Source organism: Polypterus senegalus, chromosome 10 (assembly GCF_016835505.1).
Source record: "Polypterus senegalus isolate Bchr_013 chromosome 10, ASM1683550v1, whole genome shotgun sequence".
Lineage (NCBI taxonomy): Eukaryota > Metazoa > Chordata > Cladistia > Polypteriformes > Polypteridae > Polypterus > Polypterus senegalus.
The window spans coordinates 104,972,899-104,988,788 of NC_053163.1; the positions used below are offsets into that span (position 1 = coordinate 104,972,899).

A 15,890-nucleotide genomic window follows, 5' to 3' on the forward strand; every position below is an offset into this window, starting at 1 on the left:
TACAGTAGCTCTTCTGTGGAATCAGATCAGGTGGGACAGCCTTTGCTCCCCACATGCATCAAATGAGCCTTGGATGTTCATGCCCCTTTGCCAGGTCACCAGTTGTCCTACATTGGAACACCTTTTGTAGGTACTGACCACTGCATACTGGGAACACCCCACAAGGCCTGTGGTTTTGGAAACGCAGTTCTCTAGTCATCACAATTTTTCCATTGTCAAAGTCACTCAGATCCTTAACGCTTGCCCATTTGTCCTACTTCCAGCACATCACCTTCAAGAACCAACTGTAAAATATGCAAAACACACACACAGGCCTCCACCCTTACCTGGAAATGCTCCAGGGCCAAGCCTTTGGGACACCGGAAATACTTTTGGGGATTACTTAAAAGTAGCTGCCTGCCACTACTCCGGGAGCCAGAGTCGGGAGGTAGAGGACAAAGCTTGCTGGTGGAGGAGTGGAGGCAGAAGAAGGAGACAGAAACAGAGACAGAGAGAAGAAGGTGAAGAAAGGGATGTGTGCTACTTTATTATTGTGCCTGCTACTTTATTGTACTGTGCTTACTGAGTGGGAGAAAAATAAAAGCCTGTGTTGTGCTGGAACTTGTGTCTGTGTCTGTCTGTATCAGGTTGGGGAGCTGGTGTGCCCCCTGGTGTCCATAATTGGCATCAGCAGCAACATATCAAAGTGGATATCAGGTTGGTTAACAGGCAGGAGACAAAGAGTGTGAGGAAGAATAGACTGCAACACTTGGAGCAAAGTAATTCAAGCTGTCTACTGGTCTCTGCTCCTGCTTATACTAATAGATTCAGAAATACTGAGCAAACCTCCAGATGGCATCAAGATGAGTGGGAAAGCAGTGACGGAGAAGTCAGCAGAAGCAATACAAGTAATCCTGAATTATCTTTAAAATTGGAGCAATCTTTCAAAATGTTATATAAATACATGTGTCATGGAAGATAAAAATGTATGTTTTTCAGTTTATTAAATAAAATTCATCAAATTTACCTTGTGAGTTTCATTTTAGATTAATTTAGATATGATGTAGATTTTAAGTGAATAAACTGTGTGACCAAGACTATAAGAATATTACCGAGATTAAGGGAAAAACTAGCATTACTTTTAATTGTGTGTATGTAAACAAGGGAATAGTAAAAAGATTTTGGGCAATGCTGACAAGCATTGTATGATATATGATATATGATATCATGCTATCAGGGGATGGTGAGAGAAGATGCAGACAAGCATTTGGTGGTCTTATAAGGGTTCCAAATTAGTGGGATGGATTTGTGTAGCCCTTTCAGAGGTTGTGATCTGTAAATCCATGAATTTCGACAGAAGAGCAGCTCCTGAAGTGACTCTTGGGCTTTGCAAGAAGTAGTCAGACAAGGCCTTCGCTGAGACATTGAAGCTGAGGTAACCAGTCTTGGCCACTGCTGTCAGTGATAAGTGAATGTTAAAGAGGTGGTGTGTGCATGTAAATAACGGTTAATAATGTAGGAATTTCCAGTATTAACTTGCCCACTAATATAAATTAACCACAAAGGTAAAATGTACCTTTTAAAAAACACTTTTACATGACAAATATGTGCAAATTGCTCTATGCTGTTGAAACAAAATGTCAATAATACATTATTGTTGATGTTGATTCAGAAGAAAGAAACTCTAAAATATTGACAGTATACATTAATGCAGGATTCTCATCCTAGATGTAATGTGTAGATGTGATCAAAACAGCTAATAAAAATGTTGGGGTCTATTTTTAAAAACTGTTGACTGCAAATCAACAGAAGGTCTACTCAAACCCAACAATAAACTTGATTGGGTTGTATCAAAAATACAGTGTACAGTTCTGGTGTAGCAGCGTAGAAACTGTGAAGCTATGAATAACCACCAAAATTCCTTGACTGAATGATATCCTCTGCTCCATCAGACTAAAGGTACAGAACATCATTATATGTGTCTGCCTAATTCTAGTTTATTTTAATTCTCATAGTTTTTTATAAAGTTGGTTTGGCAGAATCCTTTCTTTCAGCGAATCATGCACTTGAGGACACTAGTGGAAATTACATTAGAAAACATTCACAATTGAATCTGGTAACTTGCTCTTCTTAAAAAGTAGTAGCAGCAATGAATCCTGAGTCCAGTAGTTAATGGCTATCAAACTGGACAAAACATCTGCACATCTTTGCCATCTTTAGCCGTGGAATGGCCAAATGGGGGAGACAGCTTGATGGATGAGGTCTCCAGGACTCTAAAAATATCCAAATCTTATTATATGATATCATCTACTGTTAAATTTTGCTCCGTACTTCTAAAAGTTTTATTTTTATGCTGTATTGAGGATTTGTTCTGTTCTGTGTATTGTATTGTATTGTATTGTATTGACCCCCTTCTTTTGACACCCACTGCACGCCCAACCTACCTGGAAAGGGGTCTGTCTGTCTTAGAACTGCCTTTCCCGAGGTTTCTTCCTTTTTTTATTCTTGTCTTCTCAGAGAGTCAAGGCTGGGGGGTTGTCAAGAGGCAGGGCCTGTTAAAGCCCATTGTGGCACTTCCTGTATGATTTTGGGCTATACAAAAATAAACTGTATTGTATTGTATTTTATTGTATAAACTAACCAGACAAACCTCAGGCATTTATGGCCTATTGCTCTTTGTGAAATTGGTGATGTTCTAAATGTTGTTACCTTGCTAAAGAGGAAAAGAACTACATGCTGCTATCCCTGTGAGTATTCTGCATGCTGAACTACATCCCATACTGGTAACATAACAGAAAGCAAACACAGCAAGTCCCACAGCACAACATGCTGCACAGTGACAATGTAGGTTATGTCAGCTCATAATCACAAAAATGGTGGCGAGTGTTGTGGTGTGAAATTTTGCATATAAGTTGATAAATATTTTGTATATCTTTATTTGTATGGTTAAGTACCCCTACCCCCTTTTAGGACTAAGTCTCTTTGTAATTTTACGACAAAGTTGGGGGAAGTACCTCAAACCAGTATGGCAAGTGATTCTCTGCAGGGCTCTCTCAGTCAACCCCCATAGGAAAGCCAGACTGCCTAGCTGGCAAACATCAGCTCAACACATGGTTTTAGGGGCAGGTCTGAAGGTATTCTGTGCCCCATTGATCTAAAGTATCGCTGTTTGGAATTGGCTTGCATCAGAAGCCTTTAAGTACCACAACGCCCTATTGGCTGTAGGGTTTGGACAAAGAATCTATAAACTTGCTTGCTTTACCTCTTCCTCTCTCTTCTTTCTCTTACCAACTGATGAATGGGCATTTCACACACCATGAACTGAAAAGGACAACACAATGAAGAGCACAACTCGGCAGCCATATTGAGACAGGCATGTGGCCTGTTCTGAAGAAAGCTGACCACAAATGATGCCTTAACTAGAGACATTTTAAATAACTAACAAGTTTGTGTGCCTCCTGATACTACTCATCAGCATTTATCAGGTTGTATGGTTGCCAGTGTTGTAACAGTGCTACTATTAGTGAGAACTGCATCTCCCAGCAGTTCCCGCAGGGGCTGTTGGGGTCAAAAGTGGTCAGAGTAGTTTAAAAGGAGGACAGGCGACCAAAGCAAAAAGGGGTGTTTTGTTGTTGTATTTTGGTTCCGTTTACCTGTGAGACTGTCTTCTGTTGTTTAAGCCGTTATTAGTTTTGTGTCCTGGATTGTATTTGTTGTTGGGGTCTCGATTATCTTCTGTCTACCTGTGTCCTGAGGACTGATTATGGATTCATTGGCTTTCACGCAAGAAAAGGAGCAAGCACTCCTGAACCATCCATCCATTCTTCACCCTTACAGTGGCTACCGGTAGAACTGTTTTTCATTCCCTTGCAGCGTGCAAATTTTTGGACTCACTATCATCATCTTTCATTTCATCTGGTGCTGTTTCAATTGACTTTGCTGTGTGGAGTTGTTTGTGTTTATATGTTTAATGTAATATCACCGTAGGGGTTCTGAGGTGGTATTATTAGTTTCATTTATATGATTTAATTTCATTACATTCTTTAATTATTGTTATTCCCCAGTGTGCTGTATTTTTGTCTCTGTTGTGAGTGTGTGCAGGTTGAGCCAAGGCTGTGAACGTCCCTGGAATCCACTATAAAAAATAAATAAATCACCATCATGTTGACGGTGTGAATCTTAGTGGCACCTGACCGCTACAGTGTTCACTTGTACTTTGTATATTGTTACTATTTATGAATATTATCGGTAATACATTATTTAAATTGTAACTTAACTCCTGCTTGTCTTTTACTACACCTAATTGCCTGAGATTATAAATGTAGAAGGGAGAGGGTGGGAAGAAGTTATATGGTACAATACTTTATAAACAGTGGTAAGTCTGTGAGATTTGTGGCATTCTGATAAAGGCTACATATTAATAATACAAAAGGGGAAAGTAGAGTAAAATATTACTCTACCAAGACAAAACAGCAACATACAGCTCAGTTCCTTTAGGCAGCATGTAATGACTGCACTGGCTATGTAAGTAGCCAATCATCTAACAGACACTTTTTTAAATTTGTATTTGGCAAAAATCTTGGTGTAAATGAATTTGTCTGACCAGTTGCTATACTTGGGTGGTCATTTACTAGAAGTTTCCACATTTGGTGTCAACAAGTCCTGTGAGTGTAACTGTCAGTTTTTGCGCATTTACCATCATCACAGGTGTGGAAGACATTTTTAGACAGTCAGAATATTAATGTATTGAATTTTTAAACAGGATCTCTGCAGAGATTTAGTTTCTGCTTCATGCCAGTTGCTGCAGAAATAGGCTTTGGCCTTCAAAACTTTGAAACAGATTCAACAGACTTAATAACAGAATGATAGATACAATCTTAAGATGCTTCAGTACCACTAATAGCTCTCACTGCCTCAGATGTGGGTTCAATGAAATCACACGATGAACAAAATGTTCCTCTTCCTTAGAACTTCTCTTAGATGCGGTTGTGACTATCAAAGGCTCCCTTGTTTGGTTTTCCCAGACATCTAACAACTCGATACTTCTTTTGTCATGGCACAATTAAAAATTGCATGATATTAATAATGAGATCAGACAAATGGAGAAAGAGTCGTTTCATAAATGGCACTTTTTTCAATATGACAACTAAACATCCATGACTGGAACTGCCATAAACAGAGATCAAGGAGTCCACAAAAGGTCAGTGCAATTCCTTTCTTGTATTGTGGACACGATAAACATGTCAGTTCTATATGGAGGTCACCCTCTTCACCTGATTCGCAGACATTTACTTAAAAGCTAAAAATTATTATTATGTTGTGACCTTGGTGGGTTGGTAGTACAGTGTCTCCCCCTTCCGTCCAGTTATCGGAATACATTCAAAAGCTCAGTTTGTGAGTTTAATTGATGAATGTAATTGTGGTTGTGTGCATAAAGTTGGTCTGCTAAGGACAGGCACCATTTCCAATTGACTTTTACATTGAAAAAATGGGTGAAATGAATGCTATGAGTTATAGCAGACAGAACAGAGATGTAAATTAAAAAGTACAGTATGTCTTGGGTTCAGTTTTGAACTGGGCAGTCTTCTGTGTGAATTTGGCTTGTTCCCTCCATCTTAACTTTCCTACAAAATGTATTCCAGTTTCATATACAGTCATGATAAAAAGTACAGTAAGTACACATCATGTACTTTTTCAATATATTTGAACAGGCAAACATTAGATCTTTATGCCATCTGTGTCTACATATAAAAGTGATACACATAAACAAATGACATATAAAACTAACATGATGTATTCATTCTCATAATCTAAATTAACACAAATGCAGAAAGAAAGAAAGTATATCCCTGCATTTATCACCACTTAAAATCTATAAAATCAGAATCAGATATTCTGGATTTGGTGTCAATGATTAGAATGTCCTTAAGGAGTATGGAGGAAGTACCTGTCTTATTTAAACCACAGATATCTAGGGTCTGGAATCCTCTTTGTACTGTTGTGTGTGGTGCCATCATGTGAAAGTCAGAAGAGCTCTCTAAGACCCTCAGTGAGAAGGTTGAGCATTTTAAAATCATTCCACAGTAAGAAAAATTATCTACAAGTGGCATAGGTTTCAAATAACTGCTAATCTGTCCAGTACTCTCGCCTGCCCAGCAAATTCAGCCCATTTCATTTTATTTTTAAAAATTGTTAAATATCACATTGAAACAAGTATTCAGACTTTTGAAATTTAGTTAAGGTGCATTTAATTCTATTGATTATCATCAAGAGATGTTTCAACATCTTGTTTGGAGTCCACCTATTGTCAATTCAGTTGATTGGAAATAACTAAGATAGGCACACATTTCTATATATAAGGTCACCCAGCTGAGGAAAAACAAGCCTTGAGGCTGAAGGAATTGCTTGCAGAACTAAGAGACAGGATTGTTTTGAGGCGCAGATCTGAGGAAGGCTATAGCATTAGAATTGAAGGTTCTGATAAGCACTGTGGCCTCCATAATGATTAAATGTAGCAAGTTTAGAACAACCCTGAGTTTTCCTAGAGCTGGCTGCCTGGACAAGCTAAGCAATTGGGGAAAAAAGGCCTTGGTAAGAGGGGTGACCAAGGACTCAATGGACACGTTCACTAAACTCCAGATAATCTGTGTGGAGATTGGAGAAACTTCCTGAAGGACAACTACCACTGGAACATGCCACTTCCACAATAAGGACAACCAACAGTGTCATTTTATGACACAATGGCTGGACAACAAATGAAACTCCTCTTGGAGTTTGCAAAAAGACACCTATAAGACTCACAGGCTATAAGAAACAAGATACTCTGGTCTGATGAAAACAAGATTGGACTATTTTGCATCAGTGCTAAACGTTATGGCTGGAGGAAACCAGGCAGCTCTTGTTACCTTCCACACGTGAAGTATGGTGGTGGCAACATCAGGCTGTGGGGTTGTTTTTCAGTGGCAGGGTCTGGGAAACTAGTCAGTGTCGAGAGAAAGCTAAACAGAGCAAAGTGCAGAGTTTCATTAATGGAAACTTGCTCTAGAGAACTGTGGACTTTAGATTGGACCTTCCAACAGGACAATGACCCTAAGCATAAAGCACAGATAACACAGCAGTGGCTTAGAGACAACACTGTGAATGTTCTCGAGTGGCTAACCCATAGCCTAGAATTGAACCCAACCAAACATCTCAGGAGAGACCTGAAAATAGCTATCCACTGATGGCCTCCATCTGACGTGTCAGAGCTTGAGAGGATCTGCACATACTGATTTGTATTTCCCTAAATTTACTTGTACAAATGCCAAAGTCCTGCAGTGCACGACAACTAGGTGTTTAATTATACTGTTTGTCTTTTGAAGGCAGTGAGTGTTATGTATCTTGAGTAGAAGACAACTGGGTGCTGGTAATATTATATGGCTCCTTTTACCACCCTCTGTAGTGTTTTATATCCTTGAATTAAACAAATGCTGTACCAGAATGTGATGCAGCCAATGAGGACAAACTCCACTCTGCACTGGTAGAAGTTTATGTGAAGAGATGGAGAAATGTGAGCTGTCTTCACATAATTAATCACATAAGTAATTAGAGGCACTGGTGACCCTTTCTTGACAAGAGTCTAAATGTGTTGTGCCCACTTCACTTCATCAATGTTAGTCAATCCCAGAACTTTAAAACTTCTCACTATCCAATAGTATTTTCTTCAATGCAGAAGGATGTGTGGCATGCATTCTGCATACTGAAATCTATGACCATCTCCTGGGTTTTATCTACATTAAGGGTGAGATTGTTGTCCTGGCACCAATGAGTCATTAAGCAGACCTCTTATCTGTTAGGTGCTTATCATTGCTGGTGATCAGGCATATGATGATGGTGTCATAGCAAATGTAATGATGTAGTCGGAGCTATGTCTGGCCACACAGTCAAGAGGTGTACAAGGAATATTTATTGTCTTTATGGATTTCTGATTTGCCCCATTTCCCTTCTATATCTCAGAAGATGTGCATATTAGTCTACTTTGTGGTTTAATACTGTCCCTCTGTAAGTGTAGGCATATGAGTGAACCCTCCGATGGACAGGTACATCGCCCAGGGCTGATTCATACCTTATCCAATTATGCCAGACCAGGCTCTGGTCTCCTTTAACTCTAAACTGAATTAAATGGACTTGGAAAAGTTATGTTATATTACATGTGGGCACCTTTTCCACTTCTAATTTCAAAAAATTTTCCATCCCAAGAACAGCTGTAGGCTTGGCTTTACTGCTTTTCAAAACATAAATTACATGACTAGTAAAAAGAAATTCAGTACTCACTTTCTAGGAAATCTGCAGAGACAGAATCAGTGAGGAGCATGTGTGAGGAAAGAAGCTTGTAGACTTCTCCATGTTCTCTTTCAGGGAGAAAATTCAATATGTTTTGGTCCACCATATCTGACTGATACAAAAGAACACTCTTTAATGCTCGATTATTATTTTCATTTTTTTTTCCAAAAATGTTCACATTTATTGCTTTTAAGATGCCTGTTTCACACTGTACTATAGGAGGTCCCAACCTATTCCACCATTAGCATCCTCCTTCTCTACCATCTCCTCGCCCACCAGTGATTCAATCGGTTTGCTCCTAATTGTTTTTGCTTCTTAAAATTTGTTTTTGCTGCTTTGTTGTGCATTCTTGAAGGTTTCATAGCTTAATGAATACATATGTACTTTGTATGTATAATGTACTTATGAATAAGTGAAAATTCTATGATAATTTAATTTAAAGTACATCATGGTGACATTTTGTGTCATGGCATTTTGTGACTGTTTAACTAGGATGTGCTGCCTTCCAGTAGGCACTATGCACCTCACTATGGTTGGTTTGCATTATGACTGGGTTTATACTTCACACAAAGCGATGCGTGTATCTGTGGATGATACTGCTATGGAAACGTTGTACTGTTTATGCTTGCATTTTAGCACCACCAAATCCCCAAACGTTTAAGTCTTTGGAAGGAAACCAGAGCACAATGTGGAAACCCACCAGGAAAACATGCAAACTCCAGGCAGGGAACACCAGGGACGTGACTCCCTGCGAGGCAGCAGCGCTACTGCTCTGCCACTGTGTCACCCCATATGTGTAATTATTAAAAGTATTCATTATTTAAATGAAGTTAATGACTTATCTGTACAATATAATAAACATACTTTAATGCATTTCATCATGAAAGGTATATCAACTATAAATCTAAGGATTCTAAATGTGCAGAAAGCTGGAATATCTTAAATTTACTGTATTCTGTGTGGCAATTGCTGCTTGCCGCTGCTGTCAGTTCAGGAGGAAGACCCAGAAGCAAGTAGAGATTAACACCTTGGTCAGTTTTAAGATGACATTTACGACGGCCTACTTTAATGATAAACTATGAGATTAAAGTGGACATTTCAAGATTAAAGCCAAAATTTCCACTTTAATCACAAAATATACCTTTTCACTATGTCCTTAATTTTGTTCTCTCTGGCTCAAATATGCTGCTGTACATTCTGATGCTGTTGTGAAGGTGTAAAAAAAAAAAGATGGCACAGAGGATGGTATGTGAAACCTTTAAAATGTATCTTGTCATTACATTAGGGAATATGCGACGCTTGAATATAACAGCACCACAAATGCATTTGTATGTGGGCATTTTGCTTCACCACATCGAACCATTCCTAAAACATTGAAGTATGCACATCGATACCGGAGAATCCACATAACGGCTTTCTGCCACATGCAGATAGTAAACAGAGACTCTGATGTCACATTCCTACTTGATCACACTGCTAATTTCTGAAGATGTGCTCAGACGACACATCAAATGAATGTTGGGAACGTGTGGCAGCCATGATGTGTGTGTACGCATTCTGAGCGTGAAGTATAAACCAACCCTGATTTCACACAGCATTTGCAGTATTTTGCCATTATTTTTCCTAATTGAAAATTATTAATTTTTTTTGCTTGTTTTAAAGATTTTGTTTTCCATTATTGCATCTAGTTGTTCTGTTTATTAGTCTCCATTTGGTCTGTGCATTGTTGCATTCTTATTAGCGTTCTCATTGAATTTTGGATTGGTGATGTCAATGTTATCACCACTATAAATATGGTGGTGTGGTCAGGTTTGATATAACTTCTGTTGTTTTATAACAAAAAGATTTAGTGGTAGGTAATTTCTTTACCAAGCAGGTCCTAGAGTGAGGAATTTGGTTTTGAACGAAGCTGTGATTCTGTTTATTTCTGTCATTGCCCTTTGGTTGAATTCATTCAGTTATGACTGGCTTCTTGGCTTTGACCTTATCTTTCAGCCTCTTTATCTTCTATTGGTCTTCCTCTGCTCACAAGCATTCTCAAACATACTACTATGCCTATATAACAGCATTCAATGAGGTGTCCGAAATTCTGGATGCAGAAGTCAAAAACGTTCTGCTAAGTCCCCAAGTGCAAATGCCTTCTTTGATTGCTGAATCACAGCAATTCTTCTATCAGCTTCTGTCATAGGTTTGTGATTAGATTTCTGTGACAGCTTGCGTTCATGTTATTTTTGAGTCTAGACTTTTGTGGCAGCCCACCTTCAGATTATTGTACAGTTTCAAGCCTGGAATTTTGATGGCAGTATGCCTTCTGATTGTTGATTTCTTATAGTTTTCTTTTGCATTAAATACAGCTTTGTACTTCAATTTTGCCTACATTTTCTCTGGTTTAAGGATAGATCTCTATAACAGCTTCAGACTTTGTGCTCTTAGTATTTGTGTCTTCTTCTTTATGCCTCAAAGCATTTCTATTCTCGTTTTTTATTTATGACTTTTGTATTTCAGTTTTGGTGACAATATGTCTTCTAATTAGAAATTCCTAGCAATTCTTCTTTGACTTCATTTATAGTTTAACTCTTCAATTTTTTGCAGAGCCCTTTCTGAGTTTTAGAAATTGCTTGAATGGAAGTACATCTCCTGGTTTAGTTAATGTCATCCTCATGGTTGATCACATTCCCTTTTTGTCAGCAGGCATTTCAGTAAGGTCAGAACTAAAAAGGCAGGTGGGCCCTATCTATAATGCAAGTGTTAACCAGGTTCCTCAGAGACCACTATCTTCATTTTCCTAACCAAAAGAACATAATACATAACATTTTTGAAACTGGATTTCTCTGAATAACTAGGTCATTAAGACAATGCATTGAATGATGAAGAAAATCACCACATAGATTTGCCGCCTATTCAGGTCCCAACAGCCCTTCAATGATTGTAAGAGTCAGGATCTAATGAGATTTATTGCTCTGAACTACAACAGAGCAAACAAAGAGCATGGCCAGTAGAGTCAATACTTCTAAAGGGGTGAATACTTTTTGAAGGCACTCTAAGTGAACTTGGATAAAGCCACCAAATAATAATAACTATAATAACTATAATTGTGCCTGTTGCTGGATCAAGTGGATTTGAGAATGTTGTATTATGAATAATTGAAAGCACGGTTATTGGCTCTAACTATACTCATTAACCTTACAACTGCAACAAACCATAAATCATAATCTGGAAAAGAATAGCCATCCAATGACCACTGAGCTGTTACTGTATACAACCATGTATGATGACCAGAGAGCTGAAGAATAGTAAGCATCCAGTCACTAGAACATGTAATGAGTGTGTAATGATACATTTCTGAACTCACTGTGTACAGGATTTCGTTCTTCCATGCCACAGTATTTCATGTTGATACAATTTTAGGATGGAAGAGCAAATTTCATTACTTTTATTAATAAACCTTTACTGTTGATGAACAGTTTCAGCTTTAAGCATTGCAAAAATTAATGAATAAGTGTTTTGCAAAGATGTAAACAAGCATTATAGTGTACTGTAAATTGGTTGTTAACGACTATTTGATAAAAGTTAATAACATGTTTTGTAGTCACCGTGACTGGTAATAAGCCAATGCACCATATGCAGAGTGTATTTACTTAACTGTGCCAGAAAAGCATTTTATTTAGTGGAACACAATTCTTATTGAAAATGAGCACTAGATTATTAATTTAATCACTTTTAAGAAGTGTGACAGGCACAAAATACAAGTAATGTAATAAAAGCACTGAATATATACACCAAAATAATTCTGATTCCCAGAAAACTAAATTGAAAAAGAGAGCAAACAAGCATTCATGTGGAAGGTCTGGCTGGTATCTAAGATACGGCATGGACATAACAGTGAGTTAACTCCAAACCAATACAGTAGTACATGTGGATTAAAAGACTCAAACATGAGTTACAGCAAAAAGATGGACCCTTAAGAGATCTTAATCAAAAAACCTTCCTTAAAAATGCAAAATGAATGACATTGTTCTGCTTTGCTTTGAGGTTGTGGTCAAAAGATTTTATGTCAGATAGACTTTTCCTTACCGGTAAATGGCCAATGAGAGGAGCAACACTGTCTGATACGTAGTTGATGTTTCCATCTATGGAGAGAACGATGAGAAAACCATCCAGAGCCTGTAAAACATCAAGCAAGAGATTGGGTTCAAGAGCCTACTGAGAAGAATGTCTAGCACTTTTCTGAAAGAAGTAGTGGGCCTTACCTCTAACATTAGCTGTGTGAACTCCTCATTGCTGAGAAATGATGGCTTCCAGTCCTGTCTGGTCTCACATGATTGTGTCTGTGCAGTTATTTCTGGAATAATAGCCAATTAGAGCCTCCATTTACAAAAGTTGTCAGAATATACTATTTAAGAACCAAAAAATATGCGTAATTAAATTCATCATTTCATCTAATCTAAAACTAATTATTTTGTAATTATCTAAATGTTATACATCTTTGAATATATAAATGTGGCAGTTAGTAGCACAGCCACCACTACAGCATACAGTATGTGTTGGGTGGGATCCAGATGAAGTACACTTATTGCAACCTTTAGACAGTTGCCTTTAACAACAAGTTAGTTACACAAATAACTAAGTGAGTTTAACTAGAGTGAACTGTAGATCTTTATGAGGCTGGGTAGTTATTCTGATATTTGTTGCTTGAATGCTGGAAGGAAACTGCTGGAAGGCCCTCATGTCTATTGGAAAGGATCTAAGAGCCCTATGGCAACATTAGCAGATAACACAACAGTTCCTGTATCGATGATTTGCACCATCTGAGAGATGAGACCTCATCTTTGGACCACTGGGCAACACCTTAATGCACTGGCTGATGACTTCAACAGATGACACTTCATTCACAGCATTCACCAGTGGTATTTCACTTTTGGGAATTGTATCTTGAGTTGTGTCAGGCTAAAGCAGTCATTGATCGGTATTTTCAGGATTGTGTACCATTGATGATGATGGAACAATAGGACAGTGGGAAAACAACACAATTCCACATATCCCCTTTCACATAAAGTAAATCCCTTTGTAGTTGGGCTGCCTTATTCATTTTTGAAGTGGACAATGGCTGATAATAGCTCATTTTCCTTGTCATCCATGGCAGTGCATAGGATCTTGCAGGTAGTCAGAATGTCAGATCTGTCAGTGCACGGGACATTCTGGGAATCCACTGATACTCTGCTCCAAATTGAACAGAGGCTATTGTCTTCATACTTAATACTTGATTCAATGTGCCAACATGTAAACACTCTCTATAGCAACAACTCATATGTATAATACAGATCTGGCATCATAAATTATTTCATTACAGACTTCAAAATCATTTCTAGCTAATAGATTTCCTATTCAATGTACTAATTTTATACTACAGAATTTTTCTTTTTAAATTGGATTGGCTCTGGACCCCTGCAACCTTGAATTAGATTAAGATATTGAGTATTACTTTGTATATTATCTTGAAATAAATAAAATAATATCATACATTTTTGACTATATTAAATAGAAGGCAGAGTTTTCAATTTACCATGATACAAATGATTCAAATGTAAGATGTTTTCATTTTTAAATATAGCCTTCATGGAAAAGATTCACATACTCCACCTATTTTAGTGCACAGACAGGAAGGCTTGAATAATAGGGAATAGCCTAAATGGTGAGCAGAGAAGTTTATCTTATAATTTTCACACCTTTCTTTAACAAATTTGGTATTTAATGCATGGTCATAGAAAGAACCATAAGTAGGTTGTCTAACAAGGACTTTTTTATGCAGTACAAGGGCCAAAGGGAGACTGGTGGAATGGGTGAAAATTAGACTCCAATCCTTGATAGGATGCCAAATGATGTAAAGGCACCTTTGATTATCATATCCATTTTCTGAACACTTTGTCTGTAGGTACTTGTGTTTTAGGGTCATTATTGTCTTATGCGCAGAGTACAGTGAAATTCATATGACATGTGCTAACCAACATACAACATGTATCCACTCTCTGGTACCATGATTAATGAATATTACTTTGAATATTACCTTCCATTGAAATTTCTGTTTTCCTTAACTAAAAATGATCTCTAGTTTCAGCCTCACGAGAGCTTTTAACTTTTCTCTCCGTGATAAAGATAATTTTCTTTGAATTAGTCTACTGTGTCAGATTATCCAGAGACATTTCTGGTAATAATAGGCTACACTTGCAGAAAAGCTAAAGAACCTCTACAATGTTCCTAATCTACAGCCTTGGTATTTCTATGTATTGATCAGACACAATGGACAAAGAGTTTCATCAAATGCTATAAATATAGTAGATTTAAATTCTGGTCTACTTTATCTCATGATGCTGCTAGCAAAAATGTAATCTACTCTCTCTATATAAAATCCTAAGATTAAAAGTGCAAGATTTTTGTGCAACAATTTTATGTGACGTTTTTATGCCATGTTTTTTTGTCACGCTTTAAATGGGGCTTATTTTAAAACCTATATATATTTTTGGTATCATTCCTTTCAGAATTTTTTGAACTTTAATGTGAGGTTGTTAGATTTTCAGATTCTTATTCCGTTTTAAATTATAAACTTAAAAATATCAAGAACTCACGTCCTGTGAGATGAGACTTTGTACCAAGAGATTTAACCACACCCGGGGCTAGAAGCAAAGGATAAAGAGTAGGATAGCTGCTGTACAGGCTTTTAAATGTTCAAAGTGACATGCAAGATAAAGCTTACACGGCACGGCAGCAGCAGCAAGCCAGCAGCTGATTGAGCAAAGAGGAGGTAAAAAAAACTGTATTTGTTTCCCATTGTATCACCATTTAAGAGGGGGTTTGGGAGGAGCGACTGCCTCTCCTTGGGGTGCGTTCAGCACAACACGAGCGGAAGAGACATGAAGTGGCTGGTGCATAGTGCAGGTTGGTTGGCGAGTGAAGCAAGCAGGGGGCGAACCCCCTAGTTGAGATATATGATTATCAGCTTAAAAGGTAGGGAAGTGTGACAGCACAAGGTGGAACGCTACTGCCTCACAGTTCCAGGAACTTCCTCAAATTCCTTTTTAACTGTCTGTGGTAAATTTGCACATGTTTCTTTGTTGTGTCAATTTTCTGTTAATTTGGCATCCTCTCACATCTCTAAGACATGGAAGTTAGATTAAATTGGTTGATCTTAAAGATCCAGATGTGTGTGTGTGTGCGTGCGTACTCCAGTAATATCCTGGCATCATCCTAGGATTAATTATTCTGATGTCATGCTATCTCTGCACACGACTGATCTGGATACTTGGGTTCAGATCCTGTGGTTATATAATGTAGCCTATCTGTGAACACTTTTTGATGGGTGAATTAGGAATATATATTACATTTGGCCTAAAGCTGAAATCCACTGATTTTTTTCGTAAACTTAATTTTAATGCTTGTCACTATTTCTTTATAGTAATTTAAAGAAAATGTGCTAATGAACATCTACAGATTCCAGGTCTTTGGAGGGCAGGAATGTGAATCGCATTAACTGTGATGGTCTGACAGTTAGCACATTATAATAGCTTTACAATCTAACACTAATTGGCACATGA

General features: G+C 37.8%; 1 protein-coding gene across 1 annotated transcript in view; it reads right to left on the bottom strand.

Annotated features, from left to right (window-relative positions):
• The window catches only part of npas2 (neuronal PAS domain protein 2), a 76,333-nt gene that overhangs the window by 54,352 nt on the left and 6,091 nt on the right, over positions 1 to 15,890 (bottom strand). The window contains exons 4-6 of the mRNA XM_039766288.1: positions 12,552 to 12,643; positions 12,376 to 12,465; positions 8,293 to 8,413 (exon numbers count right to left, since the gene is read on the bottom strand). Coding sequence (XP_039622222.1) covers positions 8,293 to 8,413; positions 12,376 to 12,465; positions 12,552 to 12,643 — 303 coding nt within the window. The remainder of the gene's footprint in view (positions 1 to 8,292; positions 8,414 to 12,375; positions 12,466 to 12,551; positions 12,644 to 15,890) is intronic.